The 16837-nt window shown below is 41.3% G+C and overlaps 1 protein-coding gene across 1 annotated transcript in view; it reads left to right on the top strand.

Moving 5' to 3' along the window:
* The first annotated feature begins 4349 nt into the window (after positions 1-4349).
* Positions 4350-16837, top strand: part of SNX3 (sorting nexin 3) — a 42225-nt gene continuing 29737 nt past the window's right edge. The window contains exon 1 of the mRNA XM_001503983.6: positions 4350-5112. Within this exon, the coding sequence (XP_001504033.1) occupies positions 4951-5112 (162 nt within the window). The 5' untranslated portion in view covers positions 4350-4950. The remainder of the gene's footprint in view (positions 5113-16837) is intronic.

The raw sequence follows: 16837 nt of genomic DNA, 5'->3' as shown, positions 1-16837 counted from the left end.
TACAACTTTTCTCCTAAATTTCCTCTAAATACATTTGTTTTATTTTTTATATTTAAGTCTATCTTGAATTTTTTCATAAATGGTATAATGCAGGGGACTGGCTCTGGTACTCCTAGTCCCCGGACAACCAACTGTGTCAGCACCAGTCCCCAATGAAATGAAATGCTCCTCTTATTATATATCACGTTTTTTATTAGGATCTATTTCTTTCTTTTTATTTTTAAGATTGGCACCTGAGGTAACATCTGTTGCCAATTTTCTTTTTTTTTTTCCTTCTTCTTCTCCCCAAAGCCCCCCAGTACATAGTTGTATATTCTAGTTGTAGGTCCCTCTGGCTGTGCTGTGTGGGACACTGCCTCAACATGGCCTGATGAGCAGTGCCATGTCCTTGCCCAGGATCCAAACTGGTGAAACCCTGGGCTGCTGAAGTGGAGTGCACGAACTTAACCACTCAGCCATGGGACTGGCTCCTGGGATCTATTTCTATATTCTATTTTATATAGAGCCAAAACCATACTCTCGTTTGTTTTTTTTTTTTTTAAAGATTTTTTTTTGATCATACTCTTGTTTATAGTGGCTTCATAGTGAGTTTTAACATTTGGTGAAGCAAATCCCACTTTAATTTTTTTTTTTCCTGAGAAAGATTTGCCCCAAGCTAACATCTGTGTCAATCTTCCTCTATTTCATTTGTGGGTCACCACTACAACATGGCTGATGAGAAGTGTAGGTCTGTGCCTGGGATCTAAACCCGTGAACCTGGGCTGTCAAAGTGGAGCATGCCAAACTTAACCACTATGCCATGGGACCGGCCCCTAATTTTTTTTCACTTTCATAATCTTCTGGGTTATTCTCCAACAAAAGAATTTTTTAAAAATCGTGTCCAGTACAACTCACCCACCCAAGGCAGGAGGGACAGTGAAATCAATCACATTGGAATTCTGATTATAATTGCATTAAATTATTAATTTTGGAAGAAATGACATTTTTCTGATATTAAGTCCTCCTGTTCAGGAACATGGACTCTTGTTTATTCAGGTTTTGGCTTATGTCTGATAAACAAATGACAAGCAATAGGATAGATTGGATTATACCAGGAAGCCATTTGGTGTAAAACTAATTCAGCCTGACCTTGTTTTTCCAAAGGGCCTGATGTGGCCTGTTGAGTATGCATTGTACATCTGCTTTAAACATTTACTATGTCCCAAACATAAGAATGATACCGTTAAAGTTCGGGATGTAACTTCCCCTCATCTTGGCATTTCTTTAAGGAGAAGCATCTCTTCTTGGAAACTAAGGCTTAATTACCAACTTGCCGTGCTCACATTGTGACCACTGACCTGCTGACCACTGACCTGCTGTGCCAGCTAAACATCTCGTGACAGTAGTACAAGAGATATTCCTGTCACATGTGATGTATGCTCTTTCTTCCAAGACAGTATATAACCACTCTGTACACCCCACTTCTTTAGTGCTCTTTCTTCCTTGGGGAAGGAAGGCCCTGGGCTATCATCTTCAAACTTGGCTTATAATAAACTCACCTCAGTTTTCATTTATAGATTGATTATGGATTATTTGCATCAACATGTCCTTTGATGAAACTTCATAATTTTGTTTGTATAAATCCTGTGCCTTCCTTCGTAGGTTTTTTTTTTTTTTACTTTTGGTCACTATTGTGAATAGGATATTTTTCCTATCCCTGTTCTTTTTTGTGTGTGTGTGAGGAAGATTGGCCCTGAGCTAACATCTGTGCCAATCTTCCTCTGTTTTATGTGGGATGCCACCACAGCATGGCTTGATGAGCAGTGGCAGGTCCGCGCCTGGGATCCAAACCTGCAAACCCCAGGCCACTGAAGAGGAGTGTGCAAACTTAACCACTGTGCTACCGGGCTGGCCCTCCATCTCCATTCTAACTAGACATTGCCTAGAGAGGGAAAAGCTATAAATGAGGTTCTTTACTTTCATTCAGCTACTAAATTTTATTGTTAATTCTAGTAGCTTATTCTTTTTAGATTTTTCTAGGAATACAATCATATCTCCTGAAAACTAAAGATCGTTTTTTTCCTGATGTTTATATTGGGAAGCTCTTCTTTAGCTACATGACTGTGCTATGCTGCGGGCTGCTTGCTGGAGCTGTTCCCCACTGCAGGCAATTGTTGCTGCGGCCCAAGGCTGCTCTGAGTGGCCTCCAAGGAAGGAGACAGAAGCTTTCTATGTGAACATCCCATCACTGCTTTGTTCGGGTGTCATGGATGACAACATAATACAGTGGTTCCTGGTCTCTTAGCTCTCATAAACTCTAACTCAAAGAGTCATCTATATTCATTTCTTGAACTTACTGCCGTGATCATAACTGTCAAGTTCGCATTTAGTTTCTTGCAACAGGAGACAGGCCCATCAGGGAGCCCTCTATGGGCATACTTATTGTGACATTACCCTTACTCTTTTTTTCAGATTAGCCCTGAGCTAACATCTGCCGCCAATTCTCCTCTTTTTGCTGAGGAAGACTGGCCCTGGGCTAACATCCATGCTCACCTTCCTCTACTTTATATGTGGGATGCCTACCACAGCATGGCTTCCCAAGCAGTGCCATGTCCGCACCCGGGATCTGAACTGGCGAACCCCGGGCCGCTGAAGCAGAATGTGTGCACTTAACCACTGCGCCACCAGTCTGGCCCCTACCTTTACTCTTTGAAAGAGAGTTATACTCAGAGAGGACTTCTCTGACCACTCTAATGAGCTTGTCTTAGTCATCCTCTCTCACATTATCCAGTTTTATTTTCTTCATAGCACCAATCATATATTTTTTCTTGGTTTATTATGTCTCCCTAAGATAGAATATATACTAGACTATAAAGTTAATAAGATCAGAGGAATTTCCATGTCTCATTTACCCTTATCTCTCTCGTATCTAGAGTTGAAAACAATAAATATTTGTCAAATCAATGAATGTTGAGTTTTCTGGAAAATAATCTACAATCACGTTGAAGTAATTTCTTTATTCTAACTGTTCTTAGTGTTATTAGGAATCGTTGCTAATGATCTGGACAATTTTTCAGCTTAAGGGACTTTAAACTCTAAAGTGAGTGGGGTTTCTGAAACTCAACATATAAAAAAATGCAGTGATAGTTGTGGGACTACAACATCAAGGAAGATAACTCTCCAGCTAGGGATAGAAAATTATCTTTCTACCTCAATATTCAAAATCTGCATTTGTAGATCTATGATCTACTTAATTGACTTGTCTTTTTTTCAATTCTTATAAAGGCTTACCTGAGTTTCATTTCAAATGCTGTAGAGGTAGGTTTCTCACCTTTTTGCTGTTTAAAACCCAACCGCGGGGGCCACGAGTGGTTAAGTTCGCGTGCTCCGCATCAGCAGCCCAGCCTGGGGGCACACATGGCACCCCTCATTAGGCCATGTTGAGGCCGCGTCCCACATGCCATAACTTGAAGGACCCACAACTAAAATATACAACTATGTACTGGGGGGATTTGGGGAGAAAGAAGCAGGGGGGAAAAAAAAAGATTGGCAACAGATGTTAGCTGAGGTGCCGATCTTTAAAAAGAAAGAAACGAAAAATAAAACCTAACCGGACTTTGTGAGAAATGAAACAAAAAAGTTGCAGGTGAAGGGGAGCAGAATACCCCGCCTAAAAACGGGCCACTTTGGCAAGTGGATTGTTTTGAACTGAAGGCAATCAAGACCCAGCAGATTCAAGAAAAACTTTCACCTCTCCCTTAACTCCCTAAAAGAATTTAAATAGAGGGCCTGGGCCAGGAAGAGAGCTATTCCAGAGATAACTTTTTATCTGAAACACCTATCTGCAAGGCAGGGCAAGCATCTAATTACCAAACATCTGCTCTTCTCACAACTTGTGAATTACTCTCCTCCCCTTAGAAGCCACAGGCCCCTATCCCATTCCTTAGCTCAAGAAGGCACATAAGCCTCAAATGCAGGACTTGCCCTTGAGTCCCATAATCTTTGTGGGGCTCCCATACATGGAATCAAATTTGTTTTTCTCCTGTTAATCTGCCCTATGTCAATTTGATTATTAGACCAGCCAAAGAACCTAGAAAGAGAAAAAGGAAAATTTTCCCTCCTCTACGTGGGTCACTCTAACATAGGGCATTCAAGGCAGGTTTCGGCCTATCCATTATCTGTTGTTCTCTTTTCTAGGACCGACCAGTCTCCAAAACCGGTTTGACCTTAGTACTATGATCTCGCGAGGTTTTTTATTCCACTCTCCTACTTATCAGTTTATCAATCCACACACGTGTATGGTGAAACTCTCCAGATGTCACAATCATCATTTAAAGCATTTGTTAATGGTTATTTAGAAAGGCATTTTCAGCGGTTCACGCTGAGACGGTAGATAGGTTGGCACAGGGATAGCGGAGTCAGTTTTGTTTCGATTGCGGGAAGATCTCGCCGTTTAATTTTCGGCCCCGCAGTTCCCAAAGCAGCGAAGACCGTTTCCGGCGTTCTTCCCACCGCTCCAGACGCAGGCAAACGCAGAAAGACAGGAAGCGACCGCCCCCGGACCCCTGGGTCCTCTCAACACCTCGGCAGGAGTCCGGCGGCGGCGCGCTCGCCCGGTGCATTGTGGGCGCTGTAGTCCGGCCGGAACCTGTTAGCGACTACAAGTCCCGTGAGCTCGCTTCTACTCCGCCGCCTCGCAGACCGCAGTTTCCCTTCACCGCCTCAGCCGGGCCGCCCCGGGGCGCGGCGTTCTGGCGAGTCAGCTGTTTGTCTCTAGGGCACAAGAGGCGGAAGCCGGAGGGGCGCGGGGAGGAGCTTCGCGCACGGGGTGAACGCCGCCCTACGTGCTCGTTCGCCCCGCGACCGCTGCGCGCGAGCCCGGTGTCCCCGCGGCGGGCAGCGGCGGCGGCGGCGGCGGCACGCGGAGGGGGCGGAAGGAGCGGAGGGAGCCCGCGGCGGCTGCAGAGCGAAATGGCGGAGACCGTGGCGGACACCCGGCGGCTGATCACCAAGCCGCAGAACCTGAATGACGCCTACGGGCCGCCCAGCAACTTCCTCGAGATCGATGTGAGCAACCCGCAGACAGTGGGGGTCGGCCGGGGCCGCTTCACCACTTACGAAATCAGGGTCAAGGTGAGGCCGTCTTTCCCCTGTAGAGAGACCCCCTCCCGCCGTCTCTCGTCGCCCCCAGCCCACTCAGGAGCGGAGCCCCTCAGGTGGCCCCAGACGCCCAGGCCAGAAGTCCCCGGCCGACTCGGTCGGGCAGCCCTGTCCACCCACGGGTGGGGTCGTGGGCAGGGCACCCCCTCTTCGTGTAGGGCTTGGATGGGGGCTGCGGGAGTGAGCCGAGCCCCAGCGCTGGCGCTTGGAGAAGGTGCTCGAACAAGAGGGCGTGGGTTGAGCGCCGCTTGCCCCTCAAGCAGCTGATCTGGGAAATGACATTTGAGTTGGGAAGGAGTGGATCTTTCGAGAACACAGCCCTTCCTCCTGGGGAAGGGAGCCAGGTGGGACTGAGAAAGGGGGGTTTGTGCACAAAGTTGAAGGCTTCCCACTTTTCTTTCGCTGGAGACTTTTCCCAGAGGTGGCCGAGCCAAGCCGGTTGCTCCAGGCCCTTCTCCAGCTTTCGAGCTAATCTAGGTTGTCCCCTCTTTTTGAACGGAATCAGGTGGGAGTTCACAAAAGCCGGACACATTGGGGAGGGCCGAGCCGGGCGGGAACCGTGATTGGAAATGACCGACCGTGGCGATCTCGGCCTCCGTCGGGCTCGCGGCTGGGAGGTCGAGTGTCGCCTGCCTCCCAGTCCACAACTACAACTGCTTTCAGAGAAGCCTGTTCGTTGAGGCATCTTGCGCTCTTAATTTCGAGATTTGCACTTCACTGAATGAAGGAATCAGCTGAAGTAGAAACACGCGCCTAATTTCATAACTCGTATTTGTTAGCAATGAGTAATTCACTTGATTTGAAAGATGCTAACTGAGAAATAGTGCTTCACTTTCACTCTGTAGTTCGGGATTAAAAAGCTTGCTCGTGTGCGGAAGTATCTTTAGAAGTTAGTTACGTAAAACGAATCCAGCTGTTAAAGACATAACTACTTTATTAAAAATTAAGCGTAAGAACTTAGCTTTAGAGTAATCAAAATTTACATAACGAGTGACTGGTAACATTTAAGTGGTGTAATTTCTCAATAACTTAGGCTCTTTTTTGTGTGGGGGGTAAAACACAAAAAATTTACCATATTAACTATTTTTAAGTGTACAGTTCAGTAGTGGAAGAACAGTCACATTGTTGTGAAACTTTGGCACTTTTAAAAAATGATTTACTTATCGTGTAGTTAATGTTGCCAAAAAAGTTTAATGATCATCAAACTTGAAGATATGAAACTAGCAGTTAAATGTTACAAGCCACCCTCCTCTGCCTACGGATCTGTAAAACGTGAGCCATAAGCTGTCTTGTTATACTGAAACTACAAAATCCAGGCTCCAGTATACCTAGGGAAGTACATTATCACGTAAACCTAGTGAAAAAGTGAAGCTTTTTGTTTTTTTTTTTAACTTTTGGAATGATTTTGGATTGTCTTAAATATATGGCAGATCGTTCTCTAAAAAGAACTTCCACTTTTACCCTTATTCACCAGCATATTTTCCTTTATTTCTTGTGCTGAAACAAAACTTGGTATTCCTGTTTCTAAACGTCCATAGCTAGTACTTCCTGTCACACAGCTGAAGCAGAATCTCCTGCCTACACTTCCTCTATTTAGTAACTTTGTGTTTACCTTGCTGAGTGCAGATTATTAAATGGACTCTAGCATGATGATTTAGGTGTTTGTTTTTTTTTTTTGATGAGGTTAGCCCTGAGCTAACATCCGTTGCCAATCTTCCTCTTTTTGCTAGAGGAAGATTGCGGCTGAGCTGACATCCATGCCAGTCTTCCTCTGCTTTGTATGTGGGACTCTGCCACAGTGTGGCTTGATGAGCTGTGTGTAGGTCCACGCCCAAGATCGGAACTGCAAACCCCAGGCCGCTGAAGTGGAGTGCATGAACTTAACCACTACATGGACCAGGCTGGCCCCAATTTAACTGTTTTAAAAATACTTTTGATACCTTATTACCAAATAGCTGATGTGACACATAAAAATAGTGTTTATGGTATGATCATTTGCATTTTAAAGAAAATAATCCTTTTTATGAGTAATTGATGACTTAAGGAATTAAAGAAGTCTACACCTACACTGGGTTTGTATTATACAAACCAGTTCATTGTGTGTTAATGACTGTCATAGTCATAAATGAAGGTTCCCTCTAAGAAAATGTGAGTTTTTAATGCTTATGAAATGCCATTGGGGTTTTTCTTAATATGTAATGTGTTAATTTAAAACTCAGGACACCATGTAAGATATTAGGTGTTAAGCAGCATATGATTTTCGAGAGTAATTACTGTCTTGTATTAAGGTAGAATGGCCAGTGAGATGATTAGGTAAACCATTTTGTAATTTTATTTATTGCTACTTTTCTATACTGATGCTGCTCTCCCTAGCCCCTACTGCCTGCCCTTTGCTATTGAACTCACCATGTGGCACACCATTTTATGTTCCAGAGTTTGGGCCCTTAAACTATCTTATAGTTACTCTCTAATTCTGGTCTTGAGAAAAATGTTCAATTTTACAAGATCTGATTGAAATTACTCTAATTCACAGCGTAATTTTATCTGGATGGTGGCACTTTAGAATGTAGGTTTCCCTGCCTCCATTTATCTTTTGATTTGAGGGTAGTGTTTAAGACTGTTAGGATCACTTGATTAGTATCTCTGGGCTTTTGAAAATAATTGGTACACTGTTAATGTTTTTTAAAATTGTTCTAATGGGTAGGTAGGTACAGGAGAGAGCACCATAAATGATTAAAGGTTTAGGAAAGCTCAGGGTCTAGAATTATTTTCGCATATTAAAGAGAAGGCTAAAAGGGAAATTCAGTCACTGTTTATGAAGTTTGTGCTATAATGTAACTTTAATTTTCTGGAGTTCTGAATTAATTAAAATCTGTTGTGCCTAGAGACAACTATTTAAACAGGGGTGAAGTTAAGGATCTTTCTTGAGCTCTGAGTTCAAAGAATAGATTTTATAATTTATTAGCAGAGTCAGGTATAAAATCTAAGCTCCACTTGCCGTCTGTAAAATTGGTATGCTGATAATAATACCTACCGCAGAGAACTAAATGAGATAATGCACATAGATCTCTTTAGCACAGTGACTGGGGCATAATAAGCCCTCAAAAGTTACCTCTTTCTAAATCCAGATATCTTTTAAATTAAAAGTTAGTGATCAACTAACTACATTTTCTGAGTTAATATATAGTTGAGTTGCTAAAATTGTTAGGTTTTTTATCAAGAAACCACTTGCCATGGAGGTGTACTTTCATGGAGACAAATGTGGTATAAAAAGAAGCCATCTTGTTTAGTACTTAACTAAGTAGGCTTTTTTTTTTAATGTTTTAAATTTTTATTTTGTCTGATTTCATGTGGGAAGTTGTTATGGCATTCAGAACATGGTAAATTTCACATTTAAGACGAAAAGTATTGAACAGAATACTCCATATTTTGAGTTAGTCTGTTTCCTTTGTACTAGTATTTTTTCCAGTTTTATTGAGATATAATTGACATATAGTGTTGTATTTGTTTAAGGTGTGTGACATAATGATTTGCTATATGAAATGATTACTACAATAAGTTTAGTCATCACCCATTACCTCACAGAGTTACAAAAGTAGCCTTTTGAAATTGAGGCATATTAAAACATAAAGCTGAGTAGTAAAGTTTGCTAATAGACATTTTGACAAGAAAGATCGTCAGTAAAACTAGCATCTTACAGTGTTAGCAATTCAAAATCTGTATTGGTGGTGGTTCTCTGGGTGAGTCCTCTCATTTTAAATTAGGAGTCAATATCCAGATTGGAAGCTGAGAAATAAATTAATTCTTAGACTTGTTTTTAAGATTTATAACAATGTATTATTAAAGGGCCAAAATAATATTTTAAAGAATCAAAGCATTTTGGTGCCAGAGGACATCTGCAGAGTGTATGTAGCTTTATCAATTGGCCATGAGATATTATCTGATACACATCTTTGCTGCCAGCTACAGCTGACTTCAGAGTCTCCATCAAGGAAAGGCATGTTGCTTGCTTTGAAGATTCTGTTCTTATCTGTCCCACCCCTTAAGATAGGGGAGGAGGGCAGTGGCAATTAAAAAGTAGCCCTGTTATATTGGGTTATTAGGGACTCTGTTCTATATTGTTCATTTTAACAGATATGGGAACCAAGGCACAGAAGGTTGTCTCTCACCCAAAGTAAATGATCTAGCTAGTGTCAGAGCCAGGGATAGATTTGAAGTATTCTGGTCCTGGGTCCGAATTGCTTCACAGCTGCAGTTCATTTAATTTAAAACAATACATTAAAACCTTTGTTATCTACAGCCTAGTGTTGGGGCACCCTCAAGTGTCTGAACCTTTTGAAGGAAATCCCAATCTTGGCACCCTTGAGACCTGGGAATTGACTCTTCAGTAATCTACAGTAGGTAAGATGCACCCAGAAAGAATAAACAGCTGAAAAGAGCGTACTGTTAAATTTTGTGCTGTGATGAGATGACCTGAGAAAAAAAGAGTGTGTGGATTGGCAGTGATGCTTTTAAAAGGCGAGCTTCCTTCTGTGTGTGTTAAAGCTGAAAAGTGAGGGGATTTATCACTTGAGTACCTATTATGTTCAAGGCACTGTGCTATATATATATTTTGATCTTTGAGGTAACTAAGCAGAGTACATAATATCCCTGTTTTGCAGATGTAGGAGCTGAGGTCGCTGTTGATCTCCATTTCGTGTTCTTCCCTCATTCTTATTTTGTGCTCCAGTCCTACTAAACTACTTGTATCTCCCAAATGGGCTGAGTTCTCGTGTATCCAGCCTTTGCACACACTTCCTCCACTGTTAAAAACAGACTTCCTTTAGCAGCCTTGTCTGGCCACCATTGCTTGTCCAGTAGGACTCAGCGTTGCTATCACCTTTTTAGAGATTGTGCTGATCCCTGGAATCTGGACTGGATTTCCTTCTTGTCTGCCCTTGTAGCCTTATTAGGATTAAGATTGTGTGCTGGTCTGCGGCCTCCTTTAGTTTCTGTATCTTCCATTATAAGCTTCTGGAGGACAGGGACGGTCATCATCACCTTTACTCAGTACCTGGCACGGTGCTTGGCACATGGTAGACGCTTGTGAATAAATGAAGTTCAGGAACGTTAAGCAACTTGCCCAAAGTCACAGCTATTAAAATGGAAAAACTGGGATTTGAATCTAGATTACCTGACCTTCAGAGCCCATGCTTTTTCCTCCACCCTTACTGAACATTCAGATCACCTGGAGAGCTTTTGAAACTGTCTGGATTCTCTCTTTATTGGGTTGGAGTGGGATCTGGAAAGTGGTAGTTTAAAAAGCGCCCCAGCAAGGGCACTTTCCTGATACGCAGCAAGGATTATTTCTGGTTGCACCATGCTTTGTCTCCGAGAAATGACTGGCAGCAGAGAAGTATCTGAAAAATGTATGGAGCCACAGTGGTTGGTAGCCTTGATAGGATCAAAAAATGGGCAAATTCTACAATAAATAAAATTTTAAAATATCATATCTTGACAGTAGAGGGGAAAACCAATGACATTTGCCAAAGATTGGAAACTGCTTTAGGACGGGAGGGAATTTAGATACTAGCTGAAAGCAAGCCGACCTATACAGCCAAGCTTTGGGGGAAGAAGAGGAGGCATGGACTATATTCAGCGAAGCCTGGTCTTTTTGCCCCCTCTCTTGCATCATCCATGTCTATATCCCTGTGTAATAATCATGGCAGTAAGTCATAAGAAAAGACAAAATATATATCCATTTAAGAAAGCAGTCTTTGTATCAATATTTCCACTCTACATCTTTAAAGTGTTAATTCTAAAAGTGCTTAACTTTTAGCTATCTTGATGATTCCTTGTAATAGAGATTTCCCCTCCTCACCTTCATAATCATGCTTGCCAAAAAAAGAACAAGTACTGAATTGTTATTTTTAGATACTTTGATGTTTTGTACCATATTATGCTGCTTCTATCTATGTAAGCAGAGCCAGCAATTTTTTTTCTTTTTTTTCTTTCTTTTTTGCTGAGGATGATTTGCTCTGAGCTAACATCTATTGCCAATCTTCCTCTTTTTGTTTGTGAGCTGCTGTGACAGCATGGCCACTGACAGACCAGTGGTGTAGGTCTGCACCTGGAGTCAAACCCAGGCCACCGAAACAGAGCATGCCGAACTTAACCACTAGGCCCCTGGGGCTGGCCCAAGCCAGCATTTTTTGAACATCAGATAAGAAAGTTGATGTCTAAGAAAAGCAATACTATAATCTCGGTACTGCTGTTTACTGATTGCTTAATTAAATAACTTAAAGCTTTCAACCAAAGTCCTACTTATTTAAAGAAATATTTAACTTAGAACCTAGGAATTTGGACATGGTAGTAAAATGTGACATTTGCTTGCCAGAAAAGTTGTATCAATTAGAGTACAGTTTGGGCTGTTCTCACAGAGACATCAAAACTAGAGAGTTTGTGTTTTTTTCATGTGAAGAAGTCTCAAGGGCAGTGTAGGGCTGGTCTTGTGGCTTGACTACCAGCTCCCAACATCACATCCACATTCTAGCAAAGGGGAAGGCATATTCCTGCCCCATTGCCTCATACAGCAACAGAGAAAGCTGGGAAATTTAGTCTAGCTGGGCAGCTGTGAGGAAAGAAAGACCAGACACTGTGCTTTGCTTTGCTGCAGCTGCAAATCAGTGATTGGGGTTGGCCCTTTTAAGTTGTGGTTTTAACAACATTCTGATCATCTCTTAATTGAGTCATTTTTCTTTTGCTGGGAAGAAAGATTTGTTCTGAGCTAACATTTGTTGCCAGTCTGTTCTCTCTCTTCTTTTTCCTCCCCAAAGCCCCAGTACATACTTGTATATTTTAGTTGTGAGTCCTTCTGGTTTTTCTGTGTGAGCCACTGCCACAGCATGGCTGTTGACAGACGAGGGTTGTAGTTCTGCTCCTGGGAAGTGAACCTGGGCTGCTGGAGAGTGCACCAAACTTTAACAATTAGGCCGTCAGGGCTGGCTCAGTTCTTTCCCTTTTTTGCTAATGCCTGAAATTTCAGAGTTTAGAGAAAGTTCGTTTGATTTGTAAGACATAAAATTGGGCTCCTGTTAGTTTTGATAATCTTAAAAGCGAATGAGCTTCATTCCTTCTGAGAATTAATTTTGATGTGTAGAGAAGAGAGGCAGGCATGAAGACATGGCATATCTGATAGGGGTATGCCATGGGATTGAGGTTGGGTTAGAGGTACTGTAAACAGATGCTTAACTTTTTTTTTTTTTTTGCCTTCAATAGCTATTTAAAACTATGTAGGCAGTTTTACTTAGGACCAGCATTTTAGTTGATGACATGGAATGATGGAGTATATAATTTGAGCCACCAAAATAAGTGTGATCAGTCTCTTTTACCATAGAATCATAGGAAGACTCAAAATAATTTTTATAAAATTACTTTGTGTGTAATAATATTAGAATAGTCACTTTCTAATTCCTTGCTCTCTAGATGTTGATTTATCACTGATGTAGCATCTCTGTTTGCTTGACTTTCCTAAAATTATTTCTACATCTGCCACCATAGCTTGTTTGCTTTCTGCTGTTTTACGTTCCTGCCTTTGTGGGATGAGCTTCTCTGTTCTGTAGTAAGTTTGGGAATTTTAATCCATATGGAGGAACAAAGGAGTCTCAGAGCTCCTCTCCCTGTGTCTGCTTCTCGGTATCTCACTCCTCTTTTGCCTTGACATTATTGGTTATCTTCAGGTGGAAACAAAAGTAAATAAAATCTGATTGGCTGGGCATACATCTCTGTGTCATCAGGTCTTGTTTAAATTTACATCCAGAGATTGCCCCATAATATATAACTGAGCACATTCTTAAGACACTAATAGATCTGGAACAGGGATCAGCAAGCTGTGGGCTTCCTTGTTTTTGTAAAGTCTTATTGGAACACAGTACCTCTGTTTGTTTACTTATTATTTATGAACACTTTTGCACTAAAAGAGCAGAGTTGAGTTGTTGGAATAGCCTAAAATATTTACTGTTTTGCCCTTTGAGAAAAAGTGCCAATTTCTGGTCTAGAGCTTATGTAGCATTGAAATAATGGAAACCCAAAGCACTTGGGGAATCTGCATTTCAAAACATGGGACTATGAAAAAAATATTTGACTTAGGATGCCAGTAGTAAATGATTGAGGAAATGATAGTCAAATGTAACATTGCTAGTTAGGTTTTTTTCCCTTACACATTCATCAAATAGCAGTAGGATCTTAAAGCATAGTCCTGTTGCTGGGTGTTGAATGAAATATTAGATGCCTTTTTTTTCCTTCTAAAGGGTCAGTTTTTACAAAGACAAAAATATAACTTTGTGAGTTATTAAATTATATCTACTGTTCGTGTTAAGGCCAACCACAAGGATTTTCAATTTATAAAGCTTATTTTTTCACTTGAAGCCTTTTACAAACTTCTTTGAATGAAAGAAAGTTGGTTGGTGCTGATAAAACTAATAGGCAGCTGTTCCATGGTGGTTTAGGGTCAGTCAGTAAACCAGTGGCAAAACTGATGATGCCTGACAAAACTAACCATAGTCAGTTCTAGCCAGGATCATGGTTTAGATATTTTCCAGCCCCGAAATACTTTCTTGTACCATATCACCATTTAATGTTTTGTGTTCTTACATGTTAACCCTCTATATGGTATGGCAGTATTCCATTATTAAATGATTTTTAATATTTAAATTGGTATTGGTTGAATTATTGACATGGGTAAGTTTAATGTCCAGGTTAAGGGGTTAAGTTGAAAATTGAGAAACTGTGATATTAGCTTTCAAAATGGGACAATATAGTAAATTGATAGAATTCTTATCTTAGTTTAAGAGGGTAGATGATGTTGATGTACTTACGTTGAAATAAATTATAATTGTAGATCTTTTCGCTTAGACATTAGGATATGATTCTTAGCTGTAATCTATGTATTTTCCCGGTTTTGTTCTCTCAAGATTTCTAATCAATTTTTTCCTAACTAAATTTCTTTCTTTCTTTTTATTGCTGAGGAAGATTCACTCTGAGGTAACATCTGTTGCCAGTCTTCCTCTTTTTTATGTGTGGATCACCACCACAGCATGGCCGGTGAGTGGTGTAGGTCTGTGCCCGGGATCCAAACCTGTGAACCCATGCTGTTGAAGTGGAGTGTGCTGAACTTAACCACTACACCACAGGGCCAGCCCCTAAATTTCTTTTTAGGTTTGTTACTTAGCATTTGAGTAGCTCCTGTGGGCCAGTGGCTTTACTGAGTTCTTGGAATGCTAAGTTTAATAAGACATGGTTGCTGTATTCAGCAAGTTCACACCAGCCTTGAAACAGGGCTAGACATTTTTGTTGATCATTTTTCCCAAAAACTGTCCAATAAATGGACATTTATGAACTGCCTACTATACACCAGACATTGTGCTAGATGCTTGGCTGAGAAATGAATAACGTATGCCTTCCCCTTAGAAGCTTACAGACGAGGCGGGGAGAGAGGTAAATTCAATTTAATTTAGTGGTACTTGGTAAAAATATTTATAATGTACAGTAGGAACTCAAGCCTGCCATGAGGGACCAGGAGTGTAAGGGCAGAATGGGCTACTAGTGTTCTAGGCAGTGGGAGCAGCTGTCTTTTCTCTCCTTACACTGCCAGCATCTAATGTTATCAGTGACTTGCTGACGTCACACAATATTAATGCTGGATTCTGACCACTTTATCCCCTGGGACCCCTTGACTCTCTAGGTCAAACATCTTTCTTTTCCTCTTTACTCTATTTATAGTTGGTTTTGTTTTAAGCATGTCTTGGGCAACTGCTGCGTTTCAGGCAGTATGGTAGACTCTTTCTCCTGTGTTTTCTTTGATATGGTTTTAGTTATCTGACTGCCTTTTTTAGAAACTGTAGTGGCTCTTATTTCTAGATCATAAATGTAGACCAGTTGATCATTCTTACTAACAGTAGTCATTTCCTGTTTCAACCTGATCGTGCTTTGTGATACAACCAAGAAAGTTTACCTGCTGTTCTCCTCCCTAACTTAACGCTAATGACCTTCCTTTATTCCTCTTGCCAAAAGTTCATCCCAATATGTGTGCATAGTATAGGCTAGTCTTTCCACTTCCCGGTGTCAGTTAGCTATGCATGACAAACCCTCCCAAAATTGAATGACTTAAATCAGTGATTTGTTTCCCACCATTATGTGGGTTGGCTGGACAGCTTCTTTGCTGGTTTTCGCCTGTGCTCATTTATGTAGCTGTTTTTAGCTGGAGAGTTGGCATGTCTGGCATTTGATAACATGTCTGGCTTCTAGGATGCCTCATTCTCTTCCACATGGCCTCTCATTCTCCAGTAGGCTAGAGTGGCTTCCTTATGTGGCAGTCTTAGAATAGCATTCCAAGAGGATGAAGGTAGAAATTGCAAGACCTCTTGAGTTTTAGGCTCTGAAACTTGCTTGTCACTTCTACCGCGTTCTGTTGGTCAAAGCAATTCCAAATTCAAGGGGTGGGGAAACAGACTCCACCTTTTGGATGGAAGGAGCTTCAAAGAATTTGGCAACATTTATCTACCATGCATTACTCATTAGTTAGGAATCTCCAAGTGCTATAGTTCATGGTGGCATCTTTGACTTGGGTGATTGTGATAGGCAGACTAATGACTCCCCAAAGATAACCACTTTCCAATACCTAGAACCTGTGAATGTTACCTTACATGGCAAGTGTGACTTTACAGGTGTGATTAAGTTAAGGATCCTGAGATGGGAAGATTGTCCTGGATTGTCTGGGTGAGCCTAACATAGCTACAAGGGTCCTTATAAATGAAACACGCAGGAGAGTCAGTCATGGAAGGAGATGTGACAATGGAAGCAGAGATCAGAGTGATGCACTTGCTGACTTTGAAGATGGAAGAAGGGACTACGAGCCAAAGAATGCAGACAGCCTCTAGAACCTAGAAAAGACAGGAAATGAATTGTCCCCTAGATCCTCTAGAACGTATGCAGTCCTGATGACACCTTGATTCAGCCCAGTAAGGCCCATTTAGGACTTCTGATCTCCAAAACTGTAAGGTAATAAATTTGTGGTGGTGTAAGCTACTAAGTTTGTGGTAATTTGTTACAGCAGCAATAGGAAACTAATAAGAATGACCATGCCCTTGTCCTGAAGATGATTTCCAACAGAAGGAGACGCTAGTCTAGACTCACTCCAAGAGAATGAGAATCAGTAGGGAGTGGGGCTCAGCTTGACTCTGAGCCTTGGTCGTAGGCCACAGCCTTATCTTTCTTCTTCCCCATCAGAATCTAGCACCATTGGCTCTCATTATGCCTCTCTTTCTAGTCCGCCAAGATGTTTTACCAAGGGTGTAGAAAAATATTTTCTCTGAAAAAGTTGAATATCTTAAGTTAATAGGCTGTTTGGATTATTTTTCCAAACTAGAGAGAAAATTACTAAAAGACCAAGTCACTTTGTCTATCCAAGTATAGGTCAGTATTAACTATGCTAAATGACCAGTGCACTTTTTAAAAAGACTGAGTATAAGAGAATCACATAATCTCTGGTATGGTTCTTTATCCTTGCTGTTGTGATCTGGCGTCCTTGTATGAGAGAGAGCTGACTTCTGAGACTAGACAAATGTAAAATTATGAGTACTAGGTGGTGAATATTTTAGGTTATTGGCTCTTGATTAAAATTTAACTTAAAAAAGGTTTCATACTTTATTGTGAGACCTTT

The sequence above is a fragment of the Equus caballus genome, chromosome 10 (assembly GCF_041296265.1).
Source record: "Equus caballus isolate H_3958 breed thoroughbred chromosome 10, TB-T2T, whole genome shotgun sequence".
Lineage (NCBI taxonomy): Eukaryota > Metazoa > Chordata > Mammalia > Perissodactyla > Equidae > Equus > Equus caballus.
This window is presented reverse-complemented; position numbering and strand designations above follow the sequence as displayed.